The 23,481-nt window shown below is 47.1% G+C and overlaps 1 protein-coding gene across 2 annotated transcripts in view; it reads left to right on the top strand.

Moving 5' to 3' along the window:
- IL1R2 (interleukin 1 receptor type 2) overlaps nt 1–23,481 on the top strand; it is a 39,211-nt gene that overhangs the window by 3,431 nt on the left and 12,299 nt on the right. For both annotated transcript variants that reach the window (XM_005892326.3, XM_070380173.1), the window contains exons 2-5: nt 15,810–15,937; nt 16,884–17,142; nt 19,117–19,297; nt 22,750–22,921. In XM_005892326.3, the coding sequence (XP_005892388.2) occupies nt 15,871–15,937; nt 16,884–17,142; nt 19,117–19,297; nt 22,750–22,921 (679 nt within the window). In that variant the 5' untranslated portion in view covers nt 15,810–15,870. The remainder of the gene's footprint in view (nt 1–15,809; nt 15,938–16,883; nt 17,143–19,116; nt 19,298–22,749; nt 22,922–23,481) is intronic.

The raw sequence follows: 23,481 nt of genomic DNA, 5'->3' as shown, positions 1-23,481 counted from the left end.
GGGATTCTTAATGTGGGGTCCACTGAAGGGGCTTACAATTCTGGGAGTCTGTGAACTTAGATGGGAAAAAATTACATTTCTTTTTTCACAAACATCTAAGTCTCCCCTCAGAACCTGGGTTCTGAACCTGTTATGTATCTGATTGACTCTCATGAGCTAAATGGGCATTTGCTTCACCAGGAGCATGAACAGAGAGAAATCTGAGAATCTGTATGGAACTCCATGGAAACATTTCTGGAGCATACTTGAGTTAAGAACCTCCTATGAAACATAAATAATTTCCTAAACATAGGAGGTCAGTTATCATGGCACTTGATTATGGGCCAAAAAGCCCCGTTTAAAACCGGGATATTATCTTGCTATGTGACTTGGACATATAACTTTATGTTTCTGGATGTTTCATTTATTCGATGAAATGGATGGATTAGAGAGCAGGGGTTCTTTTGTTATTTTAAAAATGGTTTGGGATGGTACCCATTTCACTCAAATTTTTCATGACACATCAAGAGGAAATTTAAGAGTGCTTGGGCTTAATTGGGGATTGCTAGTCTGAGTGTCAGAGAAGGCAAAGGCAACCCACTCCAGTACTCTTGCCTGGAAAATCCCATGGACGGAGGAGCCTGGTGGGCTGCAGTCCATGGGGTTGCTAAGAGTCAGAGATGACAGAGCAACTTGACTTTCACTTTTTGCTTTCATGCATTGGAGAAGGAAATGGCAACCCACTCCAGTGTTCTTGCCTGGAGAATTGCAGGGACGGGGGAGCCTGGTGGGCTGCCGTCTATGGGGTCGCACAGAGTCGGACACGACTGAAGCGACTTAGCAGCAGCAGCAGCAGCAGTCTGAGTGTGTTCAGGGGCCAGGAAGAAAGTCATATCTGTGAGGTTGTGAGTGACAGGGCCTGTGACCCACTGCAATGAGTCTGTCCCTTGGAAAGACATTTAACGGAAGACAGTGCCACCACTCTGACTGGAAGATACACACCCACATGTTGAACAGGCCTGTGACCCCCAGTCTGTGATTCCCCGTGTAGCTTTGACACCTTGTGACAATCAGATCACATCACCCTTAAGTTAAAGGGACGAGGGCCAAATCCTGGCTCCACCACTTCTGTTTGTATTTCCTTGGAGGTGTTATTGAACATCTGTAAGCCTCAATGTCTTTATCTCTAAAAGGAAAATAGTAATATCTAGTTTGTAAAGTACTGGGAACATTAAAAGAAATCACACATGTCAAGACTTCACCCAGTGCCTGGCACATGGTGGGTGTTCAAGAAATGTTAGCTGCCATCACCATCCTCACCATCGTTACCATCCGATTACGAATCACTGACCTCAAAACTTCAAAAACCACTCTGAAAAAAAAAAAAAAAAAACAACACTCTGAGAGGGCTGGCACGATCAGAGGCACAGGGACTTAGCATTATCTCTGCTCCTAATTCCTGTGGGTATCTGCCTACTTTGTTTAAGGATAAGCCAGGCCTAAATATCAATGCTTCTCAAATCACATGAGAGTCTTGGTGAAGCACAGCCGATTCTGGTTCCCTGGGTCTGGGCTGGGGCCGGAGATTTTGCATTTCTCATAAGTGACGTATGTCCATGCTGCTGGTCCAGGGACCACAACTTGAGTAGGAAGGCTTTAGAACATTTGAGACAAAGTTTTCTTATCTGGGAGCAAGGAAGTTAACGTACGGCTTTGGACATGCCCTAAATTTTCTAGAGCTAATAGTCATCAGAATGTTTCCTTAACTGTGTGTGGTTGGCAGAATTATAAGACACCCCTCACTGATCACGCTTTGTCTAAGTGCCTCCCCTTGAATGAGAGTGGGTTATACAAACATTATGGGATGGCTTTCCCACAATTAGAGGACCATATGCAGCGAAGGAGAGGGAATTTTGCAGATGTATTTTAGGTCTCCAGTCAATTGACTTGAAGTTAATCGAATAGAAGACCAGCCTGGCACAACCAGTTGGGCTCCTTATTTATTATTTTTGGCTGTGCTGGGCTTTCGTTGCTGCGGATGGACTTTCTCTCGTTGCGGGGAGTGGGGGCTCCTCTCTCGTTGAGGTGTGTGGGCTTCTCTTGTTGTGGAGCTCGGGCTCTGGGGTGTGTGGGCTTCTGTGGTGTGAGTGGTTCACGGGCTTAGTTGCCCTGCAGCACATGGGTTCTTCCCAGACCAGGGATGAACTCATGTCCCCTGCAGTGGCAGGTGGATTCTTAACCACTGGACCACCAGGGAAGCCCTTAGTTCTTTAAAAGAAGATCTGGGGTCAGAGTCCAGAGTAAGAGAGATGTGAAATAGAACCGAGATTGTCCCTTGGCTCTGAGGAATCAAACTGTCCTGTTGAGGAAAGGGCCCTGGGGCAGGAAGCGGCAGCGGCCTCTAGTTGCTGAGAGTGGCCTTGGCTGACAGCCGGCAAGAAAGTGGAGACCCCAGCTGTAGAGTTGCAAGGAACTGAATTCTGCCAACAGCCCCAGGCAAGTGGGCTGGGACCCCAAGCTTTGATATCTGCCTGTGGGGCTTCCCTGGTGGCTCAGCTGGTAAAGAATCCGCCTGCAGTGCAGGAGACCCGGGTTCAGTCCCTGGGTTGGGAAGATCCCCTGGAGAAGGGAAAGGCTATCCACTCTGGTATTCTGGCCTGGAGAATTCCATGGACTGTATAGTCCATGGGGTCGCAAAGAGTCGGACACAACTGAGCGGCTTTCACTTCACTGTGGAACCCTGAACAGAATCTATCCGAGCAGGCAGACCCACAGTGATGTGAGCTCATAATGGGGCTTGGTTTCACATCACTGAGTCTGTGGTCTTTTGCTCCAGGGCAATAGAAAGCAAATCCAATGTCCTCATTCTTCTCGTGGATTGCTGTGCCTAAAGAGAACTTTTGTAGACAACATTGGCCTCAGATTATCTCGACACAAGTGCTGGGGTGAAAAATTGGTATTTCTATTTGTTGTTGTTCAGTTTCTAAGTTGTGTCCAACTCTTTGCATCCCCATGGACTGCAGCACACCAGGCTTCCCTATCCTTCACTATCTCCCTGAGTTTGCTCAGACTCATAGCCATTGAGTCAGTGATGCCATCCAAACATCTCATCCTCTGTTACCCCCTTCTCCTGCCCTCAATCTTTCCAACATCAGGGTCTTTTCCAATGAGTTGGCTCTTCACATAGGTGGCCAAAGTATTGGAGCTTCAGCATTAGTCCTTCCAATGAATATTCAGGATTTATTTACTTTAGGATTGACTGGTTTGATCTCCTTGCTGTCCAAGGGACTCTCAAGAGTCTTCTCTAGCACCACAACTTGAAAGCATCAATTCTTGGGCACTCAGCCCTGTGTATGGTCCAACTCTCACATCCGTACATGACCAAAGGGAAAACAGACACTCAGGAACAAGGGAATGGACCCATGGATAGAAGTAAACCTCAGCCTCCTATCAGGGTGTCCTGACTATCCTAGGTGGCCGCCATCCAGCAACAAGGGCTCAGGGTTCACCATGGTAGAAGAGAGCTGGGGTGGGGGGAGCAACCAGAAATAAAACTCCTGGGGGTGACCCATGTCCTTCCTGCTTCCTTCTTATGATAACCAGTCCTGTGACCATGCCTAACGTCAAGGGTACAGAGAAGTGAAATTCCTTGTGCGCCTCAAGGTAGCACCGGTCCAGATGTTGGGAACCTGAGTCTGTCAACCCCTGTGTTGCCAGAGAGGAGGCAGAATTTCAGATAGCTCAGCTTCAGGATGCTTGTCTCACACCAGGGATGGATCTGGCTGTCCTGGCCGCCTGGGAGAAGCCAGAGGGAGCACATGTATGTGAAGGGAATGCTGCCAAAATCTTGGCTTTCTCTGCCCACCGAAGTGGAATAAAAAAACACAGAGGAAATAGAAAGGCAGCTTTATTCCTCAGCTGGCAGAGGGGGAGAACATGATAGGCTTGTGCCTCAAGAACTGTGTCCCCCTTCCATGAGGAACCTGGGGGCTTATATTAGCTGAGGGCTCACAGTCAGGGCTAGGTGATGAGGAATGGAGGTGTAAGGATCCTGTATTCTTTCTCTTGCATTGTTTTAAAGACAGTCATAGGCTGGCATCAGGGAGTCTGTTAATTGAGGCCGGCAGTCTGGTAGCCTGGTAGTTGGGTCTACTCTTTTTTGTGTGTTGTACTGGGCCTTCTTTCTATAATGTAAAAAAGAGAAAAGCTACAAGGGGTGATCTGTGGGGAGAGTGCTGTAAAGATGAGCAGATACAGGATGTAATTAGCATAGAGTCAAAGGATAACAGGTGCAAAATGTGAGTTGGGGGGCAGAAACGCAAACCTAGTTACAGACTACAGATTAGGAGCAATTAAAGTAAAAACTAAGAGTGGCCAGGCCTGCTCACTGTTCTCTTTATCTTCTTCCGTCTCAGGAAAGAAAAGAAAAACTCATTCCTCTTTTTTCCTTTTCCCTCCAATAGAAATTCTCCCTCTGGGCCCAGAAGAGAGCAAAGAGTTTCTTGGTGGGGCTTCCTGGATTGGTGGACAATCCAATCAGTTCTGGCCTGTCTTCAGGCTAATGACTGGGGATTCTTGTGCCAAGGACTTTCCCCACACCCGATAGACCAGAATCGCTTGGGTTTCCTAGCATGATTGGTTTATTTTGGCTTGATTTTCACCTGCTCTCTTGTCTGTGCTGGGCACAGGGCTAGGGGGGAATTATGCCTTCTGTGACCCTTAGGGGACAAGCCATTCTGGGTGGGCATATTTTCCAGGGAGTAAGAGATGATCTTTTGAAGCATAAAAAGAAAAATCTCCTCTGTTCTGACAGCTTAATAACTTGGGGAGAAAATATTTCTAAAATATATGTATGGGGGTGAATATTTGTACTCACTGCAAGCTGATGTCACAAAAATGAGCTTTTAATAATTTTTCTAATAAGAATCTCATTTGGTTCCTGAGGCTTCTGTCAACTTAAAAAATAGTCACAACCTAAAAGTTGAGAGCTATGTTTTATTTGACGGGAATTTTTTAGGACTTCAGGCCTGGGAGACAGCATCTCAAGTAACCCTGAGAGAATTACTCTGAGGAGGTGGTGGGGAGGAGTTAGGTTGTATATGAGTTTGCAACGAAGGGTAGGTAGTCTGAACATCAAAGTATTTTTGTGAATTACAGAAAACCAATCTCAAATGAAGGAATTCAGTGCCCTCCTGTGTATGGTAAGATGCAAGAGTCTGGGCTCACTGAAATCATTCCTTTCATATGCATCTCAAAACACACAGCCAGTATCCTGTGTTTTTTTCACATCCTGAGTTCTTCAGGGCTCACTGTAGAGAGTGGCTGCACCCCAATGGTTGCCAGGGCATGAAGGTGTTCTTCCTGAGTGCCCTGGAGGGCTGGAAATGCTTATGACTGTGACATCCTTGTTCACTGATATGGCAGGAAATACTCCATTTCTCACTCCTATTAATGAGTAAAGGGGAATTTAAGCTGCCAGCTCATGTTATTCTGGTCTAGGTTGGTCCAACTCTGCCTTTCTGGGTTTTATTCAGTCTCTTTTGGGTATATAGCTCAGATGGCAAAGAATATGCCTGCAATACAGAAGACCCAGGTTTGATCTCTGGGTCAGAAAGATCCCCTGGAGAAGGAAATGGCAACCCACTCCAGTATTCTTGCTCAGGAAATCCCATGGACAGAGGAGCCTGGCAAGCTACAGTCCATGGGGTTGCCAGAAGTCAGACATGACTGAGTGACTAACGCTTTGGGTAGATGCTCAATCGTTTAGAGTTTCTGACCTTGCCATCTACTTCTTGCCAGAGTCTGAGAACTGGGGCAGCCGTGTCCCCAGGGTGTGATGGGGAGGGTGGCTGGTCCCCATCTGCTGGCCTGGGGGCTTCTCACTGGCTCATCTTCTATGAAGATGCTCCTGGGCCTGGCTGGTCACACAGTGTCCCTCTACATCTTCTGCTGAAGTTTGTGGCTGGGAAACCCAGGGTCTGGTCTTGCCTGGGAGTCAGAGCCAATGCATTGGCTGACATGGCCCCACTGTGCCCCTTGATGGCCCCATGGTTTTCTGTGCCCCAGCCATGGCCTTGGCTCTCCCCTGGCTTAGACTGCTACCTGTGCAGGTGATACCCAAAACATGTACCAACCAGCAGGGCAGGAGCACCCATCAGTCAGAGCAGGTGCTGCACTAGGCTTTGGACCATGAGGATCTCAGGTGCGTCTCTGGAAAGGCAGAGTGTAGAGAGCTCAGGGCTTAAGTAAGTGGTTATTTACTAGCTGGCCAGGACGCTTCTGGCTTTCCCAGGTGGCACTAGTGGTCAAGAACCTGCCTGCCAATGCAGGAGACAGGAAGGACATGGGTTCAGTCCCTGGGTTGGGAAGATCCCTTGGAAGAGGGCATGGCAACCCACTCCAGTATTCTTGACAGGAGAGTCCCACGGATAGAGGAGCCTGGCGGGCTACAGTCCATGGGGTCGCAGAGAGTCAGACATGACTGAGGCAGTTTAGCACACACGTTCGCAGGAACATGTTTGCATAATCGGCTGTACTGCTCCCTATAGATTGAGTGTCCCGCAGCCTCTAGGTCATCTTGTCCTCCATCATGGCAGCCCCATATCAGCTCAGATCTCAGCTTGCCCCAGTTCTCCACTGGAAGCACAGGGGGAGCTGTATTTCCTCCCCATCAGCAAAGAACTGAGACTCACAGGTAACTAACGCTGCCTCCCTCCACCTTAACATGCCAATGTCTCCATCCTCCCTGGGTGCTGCCGTCTTGATCAGGGCTCCCTACTTTACCCTGGTGGGAATTCCTCGAGGGATCCAGTTGGAAAGCAGAGCTGTCCCTCTGCACTCAGATTTTGAGCCTGGAAGTGGGGGCAGAACCCACTTTCCCACCTTGGACATCCCCTACGTTGTGTCCACTTCCTGCCCTCCTTACCGAACAAGCCTTTGCTCTTCCCCTCTTTTAGGGCCATAGTGGCTGAAGACTCAGAGGAAACAGGAAGGGAAATACACTGGTAGATAATTCGCTGTTGTCCCCACCACATGCATAATGCACCTCCTAAGCTTGAGAAAGAAGGTCCAGAGAAAATACATTCATTTATATCATTTCTTTTTAGATTCACCAATAAGGAATCATATGAGATTTCTCTGTCTGACTTACTTCACTCAGTAAGACAATCTTTAGGTCCGTCCATGTTGCTGCAAATGACATTATATTCTTTTTAATGACTGAGAGCGGGATTTAAACTGTTCTTCATGATTCAGGGGAAATCATTACAGACACCAACTGTTTTGTGCTGGAACATCTAGATACTTTCACGAAGCATGGAGAGGTGGAGGGGGACAGTTGTGTCTGCTCTTATGGGGCTCTGTTGTGCTGTTTGGTTCTTGCCCTCTTCTTACTAGTTTTTCTTCTCTGTCATTGGGCAATCAGCTGCTGCATCTTTGTGGGTGTGTTTTCTTCCATCAGCCCTCCCTCTTTTTCTGAGTAGCTGCCTCTTCTATGTCTAGGCTATGACAAATCTAGATAGCATATTAAAAAGCAAAGACATCACTTTGCTGACAAAGGTCCGTATAGTCAAATCTGTGATCTTTCCAGTGGTCATGTATGGATGTGAGAGTTGGATCATAAAGAAGGCTGAGCACCTAAGAACTGATGCTTTTGAAATGTGGTGCTGAAGAAGACTCTTGAGAGTCCCTTAGACAGCAAGGGGATCCAACCAGTCAATCCTAAGGGTAATCAACCCTGAATATTCATTAGAAGGACTGATACTGAAATTGAAGCTCCAATACTTTGGCCACCTGATGCAAAGAACCACACTCATTGGAAAAGACCCTGATGCTGGGAAAGATTGAGGGCAAGAGGAGAAGAGGGCAGCAGAGGATGAGATGGTTGGATGGCATCACCAATTCAGTGGACATGAACTTGGGTGAACTCTGGGAGATGGTGAGGGACAGAGAGGTCTGGCATGCTGCAGTTCATGGGGTCGCAAGAGTTGGACACAGCTTAGCAAATGAACAACAACCTCTTCTCTGCTTCTCATTGAACAATCTGGTCACCTTTACCTGACCCTCAAGGCTCTTGCAAGATACAGAAGGACTTCTTATGAGCTTCCCCCAGGATGGAATCTGGCCATTGAGTGGAGCTTAGGGGTAGGCAAACCTGCATCCTGAAATGACAGATGTTTCCGATGAGGAGTTCTTTCTAAGACTGGAAGTGTCCGTCTTAAGAGGTGCCAGCGTGGCCATCTGTGGAGGATGCTAGTTTGGGAAGACTGTGTAGGTGGGCTGCTAAGCTTGATGGCTCCTGGAACCCCCTCCAGCTCCAGGTGCTGGTGCTTCCACAGAGCTGAGATCCAGTCCCAAGGATGAGGATCGTGTAGGTCGAGGGTTACATCCTACTCCATCACTCCATCAGCTCTCTGGCCTTGGGGAACCTGCTTAATGTATCTGAGTCTGTTTCCATTGTTCATGTTTACACTGGGGATGACACACTCTTACCAGACCCATGAGCTTTGCTCTGTGGAGTTGTTCAGAGTACCGAGTCCCTTCTACACAAACCTCGGGCTGGGAGAATTGGAAGCCTGGTGGGTCTGTACTGTGGCTGCCAAGGGCCTCAGGGGTCCAGCTTCCATGTCTGTCCCGCTGGCTGACTACAGGTGACTCTTCTGAGCTAGAGAAGGGCTTGTTGAGGGTTGGCCTGTGGGAGGGGCTGATGCAGGAGGAAGTGTCTTTGCTTGCTGGTCCAGAACCCCCAGGGGCTCTGAACGACTGTGCCTTGCTGGGAATGAAGCACGTGAATGGAGTATTTGAGTGGCAGGATGAGCTGGGCTGATTTGCTGAATCTCTTGGGTAATAGTTCCTGGGGCAGATGTTCGTCAAAGTTCAAAAAGTTTGACAGGGAATGAGTGATTTTATTTACTTTTTTAATTTAATTTTTAAAATTTATTTTTGTTAAAAAAATTTTTTTATTGGCATATAGTTGATTTATAATGTTGTGTTAGTTTCAGATGTACAGCACAGTGAGTCAGTTATATGTATATACACATATTTGCTCCTTTTTATTTTTGAGATTCGTTTCCCATATAGGTCACTACATAGTATTGAGTAGTGTTCCCTGTGCTGTACAGTAGGTCCTTGTCGGTTTTCTGTTTTATATGAAGTGGTGTGTATTTGTCAATCCCAATTTCCCAATTTATCCCTCCACCCTTCTCTACCCCCTGGTAGCCATAAGTTTGTTTTCTCCATCTGTAACTCTACTTTGTTTTGCAGATAAATTCATTGGGAAAGGGTGATTTTAGAGAGAAAGACACTTACTGGTAGACAGTAAAATAGAGAGTGTGTAGCCCATGGTGGAGCTGAGTCTGAGCCTTACCAAGTTCTCCCCTTGGAGATTCCGCCGAATGTGGCCCAAAGGCTGGTTCTGCCAAAGATGGGTCTTCCTGTGCCCTGGCTTCCAATTAGCGCATCTGTCCCCCTGACCCCATTAGGGTCAAGACTTGCCGCTGACACAGCCACGCAAACCTGAAGGAGTCCTACCATCCTGCTCCAAATTCCCTTAATCCCAGAAGGGAGGGAAATGCTAGCTTCTCTTTTCTACAGGACAGAAGTTGTGTGTGGACATCTCTCAGGGATTCCGCTCTGAACCAACACGTTTGTCTGCCTCAAACCTGTCTTTTATTTCTCTGCATTTGAAGTTAGAGAATCTCAAATGCCTAACATTCTGTGCTTCCTAGAGACCTAGTTCCAAATACTTTTTATTTGGCTTCAACATTGAATTAGTAATTGCTTTTCCAAGCTTAATTTTGATGTAAATATTTATTTCCCCATAGGTTTCAGGGGCTTTTGTATCACATGCCTGAAACACCCTGTTTAGATTTTTAGGAATTTGCAAACTGGACGTGACTCAGTGGTAGGCGTGAGGCTGGAGAGCTATTTGACTTCATTGATAGTCAAGATCGGTCACCTCATCTGTGTTCTGGGTGACTGTACTTCCTGACTCACAGACAGAGGCACTTGTAATGGCTTAAAACCTTCCGGGAACAAGGTGAAGGTAGAAATAAAGAAAAGTTTCATCTTCTAGGTGAATTAAGAGAGATACTCAAATATACTAGAGAATAAAATTTTTGCTCCTTTTAAATGCCTGAAGATTTATCTCTGGAGCTAACGTTTGCTTATTTACTCTCAATAAATGTTCAGGTGTTCAGGGGAAGTGTGTGTGTGTGTGTGTGTGTGTGTGTGTGTGGCCCAGGTGGGATTGGGGTGGGTCCAAGCAGGGCTGGGGGCCCAGGCCCCACTTCTGAAAACTATGGGAAATTACTATTTACATCAAAATTAAGCTTGGAAATTTTTTCTAAATTAAAAGCTGAAGCAAAATGAAAAGTATTTGGATCTAAGTTTCTGAGAAGCACAGAGGTCATGAGGGGTCATGAAGGGCTCAGGGGCCCAGAAAGAGAGAGAGACAAAAAGACAGAGAAGATGAGGATAAACCAAAATTGGTGACTCTGGGTAAGATACATCGGGCCGCCCAGGTGGCTCAGTGGTAAAGAATCCGCCTGCCAATGCAGGAGACACAGGTTCGATTCCCGAGTCAGGAAGATCCCCTGGAGAAGGCAGTCGCAACCCACTCCAGTATTCTTGCCTGGAGAATCCCATGCACAGATAAGCCTGGCGGGCTACAGTCCGTGGGGTCTCAAAGAGTCAGACACGACTGAGCGACTAAACAATAATAACAAGATAAGATGCATACTGGTGTTCTACTTTTTAGAGTATATATAACTTCCTGCAACTTTTTAGTCTGTTGGAATTGCTTTCTGCAACTTTTTAGTCTGTTGGGATTGTTCAGAATTAAAGGTGAAGTAAACACCTGCACCGCCGTAGGCTGCACGTCCCTCCTTGAGCAGGAGTCAGGCCCAGGGTCACCGGCAGCTACAGTCACCTGGGCCTCAGGGGGCCTGTGGTGGACGCTGCTCGGGCCTCCGCCTCCTTCCCGCCCCTTCCCCTCCCTGGCACCCCTGGCTTAGGTTGAACCATCAACAGTTTCCACCTTACTTCATTCTTTTTCTTTTTTTCAATTTTTCCCACATTTTTGGTCGTTTTCAGAGTCTGGCCCTGCTTTGCCTCCTATTCCTCTCTACTTTACACTGAGTTCAGCAAAACAGGTCATTTGACAGAAGAAAAAACTAAAGCTAGAATTGTAACTCAAATACTGGAACAAAATGCCTTTACAATTTCTTTCTTCCAGTAAGAAGGTCATCTCAGATTCAAGCAGAAATGTCAAACTGCCTGTAATTTAAAGACACATTTAAAGAAAGTAGGACAGGAAAACGGCATTTTGCTGCAAAGTGAATTCTTCTTCCTCGGGGCTGCCAAAAACTGATGTTTCCCACACTGCGGCAGCTCCGGCTCCAGCCTGCTTCTGAGGTTTAGATGATTGAAAATGATCACGGCTATGTGTTTGTGGTTTAATTGTCTGAAGCCACTTCCTGAAGAGGTCACAGGGAAGCTGCTGTTTTGCCAAAGTCCACAGAGAGGACTGGAGACAGCTGCCTTTGGCTGGGGGCCCAGGCGGGTCTGGGGGTTCAGGCCAGGGAATGGGGAGCCTCGGGGGTGCTGGGTGCCCAGGAGGGGATCCGTGGCCCAGAGGTGGCTGGGGGTCCAGGCGGGGGGTCGGGAGCCCAGGTGACATGGGGGTTGGCACGAGGTGGGGCTATGGGGGCCCTAGTGGTGGCTTGGGGAGCCACGGTGGGGCTGGGGGTCCAGGCAGGGCCTAGGTCCATGTGGGGGTTGGGGGACCCAGGTGGGACTGGGGGGTCTAGGTAGGGGGTCAGGGGCCCAGGTGGGGCTCAGGGTCCAGGTGGGGATCGGGGACCCAGGTGGGACTGGAGGGTCCAGCTGGGGTCAGGGATGGATGGGCAGAGGCTGGTCTGGGAGGAGAGCAACAGTGTAGAATTTTGTTCCCCTGGAACAGGGTGTCCTTGTTGGGTCAGCCCTACTCCTCACCCCCACCAGATGTGGTTTTGAGAGGAGGGTTGACGAGAAAGTGATGGTGCGAGATTTCTTGGATCCCCTCCCAGCTCCAAGGCTTCAGCAGGCAGCCACCCCAGAGTGGACGCAGCCTAACTCCTGGAGTCAGAGTGACTTTAAAAGTGGTTGCAAACCTTCTCCCCATCAGAGGAGGCTAAGCCTGAGCCTTGGGGGTGCTTTCATCCCAGGAGAGTTGATGACTTTTTACGGTCAACAGGCAGAAATGTTTTAAGAGTCAGGTCTCAGAAAGAAGAGCAGAGAGAATGTTATGTGTGACAGATCCCTGAGGGGTTCCTTCCCTGAGCTCCTTGAAATTAGGGGTTCAGGATAAGGGTGACAGGAAGCCTGAACAAAGACGGCAGTCGGGGTAGGGGTGGGGGCAGCTCCACGAAGGCGCTGAGGACCAGGCTCCTTCCGCACATGGTCTGCACATGGCCCCATCCAGCCACCGTATCCACACTGAGCTGGCAGAAGGCAGACTTTGGAGCTGAGACTTTTAAGTTTTTCGGATACTTTTAAGTTGACATCTGGGAGGATAATACGTTTCCACTTACATTTCATTGGCCCAAATTTTGTCATGTGGCCACTGCTAGTTGCAAGAGAGGCTGGGAAATGTAGTCTTTGTGTGGGATGGGAGGTGTTCAGTTAAGAGTCGGGGGGTTTCTGTTATTGGGGAAGCAGACCCTGGAGAAGGAAGTTAGCATCTGTCGTAGAAACTTTGTTTCTGAAAACTAAGGGCTTTGGAATCACCAGTCCTGGGTTTAAACATCAACCCCATGTACTAGCTGTGGCCAAGCTACTTCACCTCTTTAATCTCTTCTACTCTATCATCCACGGATTTGGAACGATACTCACATCACGGGCAAAACGAAAGAATCAACACTCAGTATTTAGCACAGCAGCCGTCACTGGTCCCCTGGTCTCTGTGTCAGTATCTTTGACTTCATTCATTTATTCAGGTGTGTGGTATTGATTGTTGTTGTTCAGTCACTAAGCTGTATCTGACTCTTTGCAACCCCATGGACTGCAGCACACCAGGATCCCCTGTCCTTCACCATCTCCCGGAGTTTGCTCAAACTCATGTCCATCGAATCAATGATGCCATCCAACCATCTCATCCTGTCACCCCCTTCTCCTCATGCCCTCAATCTTTCCCACCATCAGGGTCTTTTCTAATGAGTCGGCTCTTCACATCAGGTGGCCAAACTATTGGAGCTTCGGTTTCAGCATCAATTCTTCCAGTGAATATTCAGGGTTGCTTTCCTTTAGGATTGACTTGTTTGATCTCCTTGCTGTCCAAGGGATTCTCAAGAGTCTTTTCTAGCTCCACAGTTCAAAAGCATCAATTCTTCAGCCTTCTTTATGGTCCAGCTCTCACATCCGTACATGACTACTGGTATTGATTGTATGTGTGTTTAATTCCTATTTCTTTCAGTCCTCACTAGAGATCTCATGAGTCTGGCTAGGACCAGGACAACTAGGATGTGATTAGCTGCGTGTGTTAGTCACTCAGTTGTGTCTGACTCTTTGCGACCCCTTCGACTGTAGCCTGCCAGGCTCCTCTCTCCACAGGATTTCCCAGGCAAGAATACTGGAGTGGGTTGCCATTTCCTTCTCCAGGGGACCTTCCTGACCTGGGGATCGAACCTGGGTCTCCCACATTGTGGGCAGATTCCTTACCATCTGAGCCACCAGGGAAGTCCCTGTCCAAAGAGGATAAAGCAACATGGTCAATGCTGGGGTGACCTTTATGCTAAGTAAATGGCCTGGTGAACCTTGGGTGGGGTTGGAGGCAAAGTTACAGGAATAGAAGCAGGATGAGCTGATGGTGAGACAGCCCAGGGTGGACACCCAGCTAAGGGGAAAGTCTCAGGTCCTCCATGTCACCACTTGTCACCGGCAGGAGAGCTCGGGACACAGCTCTGAGCCCCCATCTTCTGGTGGTTGCCCAGTGATGAGGTGGGGGAGGTTTCTAGAGTTCAAGGGTCACTTCCTCTGTCTGCCAACACTGCCCTGGCAAGCTGAGAGCCATCTGGGTTTACTATGAGCCATTCTGAATGATATCTGTGCCAGGAATGGGTAACAAGCCAAACTCCTTCAAGAATATGAAGGTGGATGCTGGCAAGGGTGTTTCTGTCTGGATTCATTCATCACTCCCAGCTCCCTAGCTGATTTTCAGGTGTGCGCATTCCCTGGTACTTTCTGGGAGTGGGCACCACGTAGTCCATGAAAACTGAATAAGATGGAGCCTGTGTCCTCATGGCTTCCCAGGTGGCTCAGTGGTAGAGAGTCTGCCTGCCAATGCAGGAGATGTGGGTTTGCTCTTCCCCTGGGTTGGGAAGATCCCCTGGGGGAAGGCATGGCTACACACTCCAGTTTTCTTGCCTGGAGAATACCATGGACAGAGGAGCCTGACAGGCTACAACCCATAGGGTCGCAAAGAGTGGGACACTGAGCCGCTGACACAATTGTCCTCAAATCCATCCCCACCCCTGGGGTCCAGAGGTGTGGTCCAAGGCCTGATGGCGCCCACTTCATTCCCTCCTGGGGAAACTCCTCCCTCTACAGGTGGGGGTATTTACCTGCCCCACGGATGGCAGGTTTGGCCACGTGTCTTGCTTTGGCCAATGGAATGTGGGTCAACAAGAGTGAGCTAGTTCTGAGCAAGCAAGGCCTCGCGTGCTTTTGCCCACGTTGTTATGTGTTGCCATCACATGAGAACATCACCTCCCAGAAAGTCACTGGTCCAAGGACAGCGAGACATCCATGGAGCTGACTTGGGTCCCACCTGAAGCTCGGAGCTGAGCCTAACCCAGCGTAATCTAGGTCGGCCAACCTCCATCTCACCCACAGACCTGTGAGCGAGAACGAAAGACTGGTGTTCTATGGCACTGGTTTGGGGCTGGCTTGTTAGCAGTATGGTTGTGGCAGTGGCTAGCGATACAAGAGGCACCTGTGATAGAGTGTGAGATGGACCAGGGGAGATGTGGATGGTCCAGGGGGCAGGTGCGGGGGCCCCACGGGGGAGGCGCGGGGGCCTGGGGGGAAGTACAGGGGGCATCTGATACTCCAGCTTTGGGGAGGTTGATGGGGAGGAACGCTTCGTGAACTGGTGTAAAATATTCAGGTTTTGGCCCTCATTTTGCTTTTTCCTCTGGGATGCTCTAGACCACAGATTATATAGAATTCCTCAGGTTATGTCAGTATTGTGTGTAAAATAAGAGTTAATCCATAAGGACTGTGGCAAAAGTTCTCTGACAAGTTAAATATGAGGGCCTTTTGACTTTGTGATTCATTCACTCATCCCTCACTCAACAGACAGGAGTTAGGAAATGGCTCTGAACAAAATGAATTAGAATCCTGAGCACCTGAAGCTTACATGATGGTGAGAAAAGACAAGGTTGATGATAAATGTCAAGAGAGCAATAGAGCTGGAAAGGAAAGATGGAGTGTTGGGGCAGAAGGGGGTGCAATTATGCGGGAAGGTCGGGGAAGACCTTGTGAAGAGTGGTGTTTGAGCCAAAACATTAGCAGTGGCCTTAGGTGGGGAACGAACCTCTTGGGCCGAGGAGCCGGGAGTGCTAAGGCACATTTCAGGAGACTTAGGGTACAAAACTCCTATTTCAAGTGAAAATTGCCAGAGAGGAAGAACAGATTAAAAATTTTTGAGTTTTCTTGTTAAAAAAAAAATCTAGGCTACAAGATTTCTGTTGTCAGGTAAAAGCTCCAGAGACCAGCCCGGGACCACCCTTACGGGTCCGCTCTTTTGGTGTGGTGGCTCCTGGTGATACCGCTCTCTCTGTCTCCTCTGCTAGGCTCTGGTGTGCTGGACTGGCAGCCTCCCCTTCCTGTGTCCTCCAGAAGTTTCTGGGAGCCATGTTCCTCTTGTCCGTATTGATAATGGGTGTGTCCACCTTCGCCGTGCAGTCTGAGGAGCACTTGGGTAAGTAGTGACTCTCAGCTGGAAGGGCTTGCCTGCAGCTTCTCTGGGGATGGTGTTGTTTAGTCACTAAGCTGACTCTTGGTGACCCCATAGACTGTAACCCGCCGGGCTCCTCCGTCCATGGGGTTCTCCAGGCAAGAACACTGGAGTGGGTTGCCATTTTCTTCTCCAGGGGATCTTCTTGACCCAGGGATCAAACCCACGTCTCCTGCATTGGCAGGCGTATTCTTTACTGCTGAGCCACCTGGGGATAGGAGTTGCTTTTATCTAGGGAGATTTTGTTGTTATCGAGAAGCAAGGTGTGGCCATCCATGCCTTGGTAGGAGACACAGTCTTCTCTTGCCGGTCTCGTCTGGTGGATGAGTTTCCTGTGGGCGTCAGTCACTCCTGCCAAAGGAACAAACCAAAGAGACTGTGCTTTTGCCCTTGATAAAAGGTGGCTTTGGATTTTTACCGTCCAATGTGTTGGAACTAAGCTAAACTCAATCAGGATCGACTTTGAATGGCCAGCTGTCATCAAATAAAAAATAAGGCCAAACTTGAGACTTCCCTGGTGGCCCAGTAAGGTTAAGAGCTTGCCTTCCAATGCAAGGTCTGTGAGTTTGGTCCCTGGTCAGGGAGCTAAGATCTCACATGCCCCACAGCCAAAAATCCAAAACATAAAACCGAGACAGTATTGTAACAAATTCAGTAAAGACTTTAAAACTGGTCCACATTAAAAAAAAAAATTCTTAAAAAAGACCAAAATTTTTTTTTTTATCTTGTGAATCTAATTTAACTCTTCCCACCAGATGTAGATGGACCTTGTTAGCAGCCCTAATGTCATTATCTGGGAGCTTGGAGAGCATTGTGAGCTTTCAGATTTGTTGGTGGGGCCCCACATCGTCAGGGCACGTAGTGCGCCTGGAGAGACCCAAAACCTGACTGTGGATTCTCTGTCCTCCAGTGGCCGCAGGAAGCTGCCGATTTCATGGCAGGCACCCCAAAACAAGGTTCAAGGTAGAAGGGGAGCCTTTGGTCTTGACGTGCCCCCAAGTTCTCCACTGGGAGTCTACCAGCGCCCATGTCAACGTGACTTGGCGTAGAAATGACTCCGCCGTGGCGGTCCCAGGGGAAGAAGAGTCGCGCGTGTGGGTCCGAGACGGAGCTCTCTGGATCGTGCCAGCCTCCCAGGCAGACTCGGGCACCTACATCTGCACTGTCAGGTCAGCCCCTTGGGGACAAGAGGGGAGGGGGCTCCTCCACAACGGATGCTTGCATGGCATTGCCATAACAACCTGGACTTCCGCATCCGGCCCATAGGGGGAACCTACTTTCCGTCTGCCTCACTGTTCCTGAAATGCCTCCTAGCCGGGAGCCTATCCCCAGACGTCCCCACGGTGCCCGTTCTCCCCTTCACTGAAGTCTTTGTCTAAGTGTCAGCTCTAGGAAGAGGATGTCCCTGGCTACTTTGTCTAGAGCGGGATTCCTGTCACTCTCTCTCCTTTGTCTCCATCTGACACACACGTACTGGTTTGATGTATTTAAGGACTTGTCCACCCCGTTAGAACATACGCTCCGGAGTGCAGGGGCGTGGTTTATTTCGTTCACTGCTGAATCCACAAGGACTTAAGGAATACATGCAGAACCCTGAGTCGGATTGGAGACGGGGGAGAGACTTTAGGAAGCAATTAATCCAAATGCTTATGGGGCGGGGAGAGCCAGGCTCATAAAGTTCTCCCAGGTGGTGGGTGTGGAGCTGAGGCTGGAACCCGCAGTTCCTGACATGGAACTTAGTTCCCCCTTTATTGTCCTGTTGCCTTTTTTCCTCTTTAATTGTGGCGACACAAGGATAATATAACATTTACCATTTTAACCTTTAAAAAAAATTTTTTTTAATATCAGCTGAATTTATTTTTATTTGTTTCTAAATTTTAACTGGAGTGTAGTTGCTTTAGGGCTTCTCCAATAGCTCGGTGGGTAAAGAGTCTGCCTGCAGTACAGGAGACACAGGAGACGTGGGTTCGATTCCTGGGTCGGGAAGATCCCCTGGAGGAGGAAATGGCAACCCACTCCAGTATTCTTGACTGAAAAACCCCACGGACAGAGGGGCCTGGCAGACTGTAGTTCAAACGGTCGCAAAGAGCTGGACATGACAGAGTCACTAAGCACACGCAGCTGCTTTGCGGTGTTGCATCGGTCTCTGCTGCACAGCAGGGGCAGCAGCTGTGCCTATGCATGCATCCACTCCCTTCTGGGCTTCTTCCCATTCAGGTCACCACGGAGCACTGAGTATGCTTCCTGTGCTATGCACTGTGTTCCCATCAATTGTCTACTTTACACATAGCATCAATAGCGTATATGTGTCAACTGCAGTCTTCCAAGTCTCTGTTTCCATTAATACCACCATTTTGCCTCTGCCTTTTCCCCAGTTCTAAGGTCTTGATAGAATGATGATATTGAGATTATTGTTAGACCAACCAAAAACCCAAACAGACTTACCAAGCTCATTTCCCCCATGCAGTATTGAAAAAAATACTTCACAGATATTATCCAAAGATGGTAACAGTTTCCTGATATTTGATTTCAGTTGATACATGATTTCCAAGAGAAGTAAAGGGGATATTCTTTCTGTGGAAACAGTGGCTCTTCGGAAACAGCCTCTCCATCTGGATAAGGTTTCCTGGGCTAGGGATTTGGAGCATGCTGGAGCTGTGCTGAAGCACCCCCCAGAACCTGGGAGGGTATAGACCCCTTTGAAGAGGACTTGGAGTTTCTTGTACGTGTGCTAAGCCACTTCAGTCGTGTCTAACTCTTGGCAACCCATGGATTGTAGCCCACTGGGCTCCTCTGTCCCTGGGATTCTCCAGGCAAGAATACTGGAGTGGGTTGCCATTTCCTTCTCCACTAAGACACTGGAATTTCTTCTTAGTGGCCTCGATGGCCTTGAAAGCAGTCTTGTGAAGGGTCCTTTGAGAAACAAGCAGAATACATCACCATTCCTATATGACAGTTATGACACGGTACTTCTTTTGCCCCCCAAAGATTTGAAAGGACTAGAGACAGAAATACTACAATACTAATGAGAAAAATACAGAATGAAGTATTCACTGAGATTGGGGAAGTTATTCTTCATTTCATTTAGTTTTACTTTCATTCTGCCTTGCCATTTAGTACTCTTTTCTCCTCTTTTCAATCAGAAATGCCTCTTACTGTGACAAAATGTCCGTTGAGCTCAGGGTTTTCGAGAAGACAGATGCCTCCGTGCCTCTCATCTTCTATCCACAAATTATACCCTTGTCAGCCTCTGGGCTACTAGTTTGTCCTGATCTGAGCGAATTCATCGGTAACAGAACTGACGTGGAGATTCAGTGGTACAAGGTACGTCTCTAAAAGTTGCCATTTAATGAATACATGTTTGAAGAGCCATAGAAAAGACATAAAACACCCATTCTGAAGGCAATATGTTCACTCCTCTATTTCTATTTTGTTAAAAAGGACCATGATTAGTATATTCTATGCATCTTTATAAGCTTGAGTAAGCATCCTCAGATAGTTATTTGAAAAGACAGAGTGTGAAATGAATGCAGAATAAATAAAAGCTGAAGAAAGTAGCTTTTTACTCTATGCTGTGTCTATAGAAATTTAGAAAGAACTGTTTAACAACTTTATATACATGTTAGTAGAGTTTTTGTAAAAGCACATGAAAGTCAGCCTTTGGGTTAAAGGAGTAAATATTGATGTAAACATGATTTCCTATCTTGTTTGATAAATACCATTGTCAGCTCCCTTGGGTAGACCAGGGGTGGGCAAAAGACAGCCGTGGGCCAGTGAGCTGCCGCTCCTTTGTTTGTTTTTTAACTTTTTATTTTGTATTGGAGTATATTTAATTAATGATGTTGTGATGGTTTCAGGTGGACAGCAAAGGGGCTCAGCCACACATACACATGAACCCATTCTCCCCCAGACTCCCCTCCCCTCCAGGCCGCCACATCACATTGAGCAGAGTTCCCTTGTGCTGTACAGTAGGTCCTTGTTATTATCCATTTTAAATATTAGCTGCTACTCATTTTTGGATGTTAACTATCCAGTTAAGGATAGTTTTCACATTTTTAAATGGTTTAAAAAATTAAAAGAAGACTATTATTTCATGACCTGTGAAAATGATATAAAACTCAAATCTCAGTGTCTGTAAGTAATGTTTTACTGAGACGTGCTTATTTGTTTCTGTGTTTTTATGGGGCAGCGACAACTGAGTTGAATAGTTGGACAGAAGATATGTGGCCTAAAATATTTACTTGCTGATTCTTTACAGAAAAAGTTTGCTGACCCCTGATATAGACTGTGAGTTGATACTGAAAAGTACAGTTACTTGTTTAAAAATGGATAGAAATGAACACTTCAGTAAAAAAAATAGGTTGACCAATTGACAAGCATTCTAACTGCAAAATAGCCAGAGTATGTCAAGTTAATATTGAAAACTTTTAAGTGATTTTCAGAGAAAATATTGAGTTGGCCAAAAAGTCTGTTCAGTTTTTTGTATAGGGTGGCATGGCAAAGCCTGAACGACCTTTTTAATGAACCCAGTAAGTAGCCAGCTCTTATGAATTAGTCCACCCAATAGAGGAACTCTTGGTTTCATAAGAGTATAAAAAGGTCAAGTGAGAGATTTTACCATAGAGGAAAGAGCACCGATTCTGGGGGTGACCAGTCTGGATTGGAAACCCTGCATCTTCAGTGACCTGTTGTCTAGCCTTGGTCAGCTTTTTTCCTTCTTTAACCTGTTTTCTCCGCAAGAGGGCAGTTCATCCCTCCCACCACCTGGGACTGTTTCGAGTTGACATGGAGCAAGTGTGTGAAACACCCTGGGAAGTGCTTGGTGTGTAAATGTGGGTGGACAGGGGCATCCTGGTAGCTCTTAATGATGTCGGTTCCCGTCCTAAGAGTGCTGACCGTCGCTGAGCATGACTGTGTCCAAGTCTGTTCTCAGGTCCCCGACATGAGCCCAGTGCAGTAGGGGCTGTTAACATCTCCGTTTTATGGATTAGGAGAGGGAGACACACAAATGCGAGTACTGTGCCCAAGGTCACTCAGCTGGCAGAGGGTGAAGTCTGACCTCTGATCGTGGAGGCCAGAACACACACATCCCTGGCACACAGGGAACCCTGGAGACTTGTAGACCCTGGAAGAACCATGTGGCTCTGCCCTGTTTTAACTTTTTAAACTTAATCAACACACTAGAGACTGTTCACATTTCAAGTACACTAATCAGAAACCCACACTCTGTGTGTGTGTGAGTCGCTCAGTCGTGTCCAACTCTTTGGGACCCCATGGACTGTAGCCCGCCAGGCTCCTCTGCCCGTGGAATTCTCCAGACAAGAATACTGGAGTGGGCTGCCAGTTCCTGCTCCAGGGAATCTTCCTGACCCAGGGATCAAAACCGGTCTCCCACATTGCAGGCAGATTCTTTACCATCTGAGCCCTGTTTGGGTTTGTTCATATTTGATAACATGTGTCGGGAATGATGAAGTCTGTTTTTAATTAAGTATATTGTTCAATTAGACTTAATGAGTCATGTGGCTGACAAACTCCTCCAGTTATGCCCATGTTCTCATTCAGAATAAGTCTGTGAACTGACTCAGGCTTCTATCTGACGATTGCAATCGTCATGGTTTTGAAAGAGATGTTCCTGAGAACATTTTGTGCTTGTGAAGTATTTCCCCTGCTCTGCTCTGCAGTACCTTTGTCCAAAGTGCGGCTTCATGTCTCACACTCAGTTTTCTCTTACAAAATTTTCTCCATCTCTCCTGACTCTTTAACTAGAAATGATTCTTAATGTGATTACTGCAACATCAACTCTTGGGGGCATTCACCGTGACTACATCACAGCACTCCTTTCTGGATGTTTCCCAGGGCCTATAGGCAGCAGTTAGGCCATAAATATATCTATATTTTAATGGCCTACTTTTTCAAAGAAGATAGTTTCTTTTTTTCCCATTGTGCTGAAGCAAACGTGCTTTAAACCTTGTGGTTAAACAGACCCAGCCATTTATTACAAACTTTTTATTTTGTATTGGGGTATAGCCAGTTCACAAAAATCTTGTGATAGTTTCATGTGGGCAGCAAAGGGACTCAGCCATATATAACATGTATCCACTCTCCCCTAAACGCCTCTCCCATCCAGGCTGCCACATGACATTGAGCAGTTCCTTGTGTTAAATAGTAGGTCCTTGTTGGTTATCCATTTAAAATATATCTGTGTGCACATGTCCATCCCAAACTCCCTAACTATCCTTCCCCCCATCCTTCCCCCCAGCAACTATAAGTTTGTTTTCTAGGTCTGTGAGTCTATTTCTTTTTTGTAAATAAGTTCATTTGTATCATTTCTTTTTAGAATCCCCATATAAGCAATGCCATATGATATTTCTCCTCTTTCTGACTTACTTCACTCAGTATGACAATCTCTAGCCCCATCCATGTTGCTGCAAATGGCATTATTTCATTCTTTTCAATCCAGCCATTTTATTTTATATGCTAACAAACTCCCTCTCCTCAAAATACAGATAAAACCACGCCTCAAAGGACAATATTTGCGAAGTAAATACCAGGGTGATTCTTGGGTTGCAAATTCAATAGTGATGCACAATACCAATGCTGTTCATAGCTTTTGAGATATCAGTTAGAATATAGTTTAACTTATTAAAAAAACTTATAATTTTGCATTGGGATATAGCCGATGAACAATATTGTGATAGCTTTAGGTAGACAATGAAGAGATTCAGCCATACATATACAAGGATACAGTGTAACTTTGAAAACCATTTTCCCTTAAGGATTCTGTCCCTTTGGATCAAGACAACCAGAAGTTTCTCAATGTGAGGGGAACTCGCTTACTCGTAAACAATGTGTCCATGGAGGACGCAGGCTACTATACCTGTGCCATGACGTATGCCCACAAAGGCAGGCAATACAACATCACCAGGAATATCAAACTCCGAGTTAAGAGTGAGTACTTGCCGTCAAGAAACCTCTGTACCCTGGTTCAGCAACAAGCATGGAAGGAAAAAATTAGGGCTCACGTAGAACTCTTTTTTACCCCCAGGTTGTTATTTCTTGATTGATTTTTTTAAAGAAATATTTTTAATTGAGGGAAAATTGCTTTGATTTCAATTGGTTTGATTTCACGTAGAATTCTTTGAGTGTCTTTGGTATGAGAGGAAAACAGATATGGCAAATCTCTTGGCACCAGGCTTATAAGACACTTGGAAGGATAGAAAGCTGGGTGATGTTATGAACAGTGAATCCCTGGGTAGGTGACAGGGTTCTAAGTCTGAAGTTAAAATATACACCAATAGAGGGAGCCAAACAGGAGTTCACTTGGAAGGTCCCTCTGCAAGGTCGGTTTGGAAGGCTTGCACCTCAAGGGCCAGTCATCAGAACCCAGTTGCCACAACTTTGTGTCTAATTCTAGGATGTGCATGCGTGATCACTTGGTGGGTCGTGTCCGACTCTTCGTGACCCCATGAACTGTAGCCCACCAGGCTCCTCTGTCCATGGGATTTCCC

Source organism: Bos mutus, chromosome 11 (genome assembly GCF_027580195.1).
Source record: "Bos mutus isolate GX-2022 chromosome 11, NWIPB_WYAK_1.1, whole genome shotgun sequence".
Lineage (NCBI taxonomy): Eukaryota > Metazoa > Chordata > Mammalia > Artiodactyla > Bovidae > Bos > Bos mutus.
Note: the sequence above shows the minus strand (reverse complement) of the source record. Positions and strands in the feature narration are given on the sequence as shown.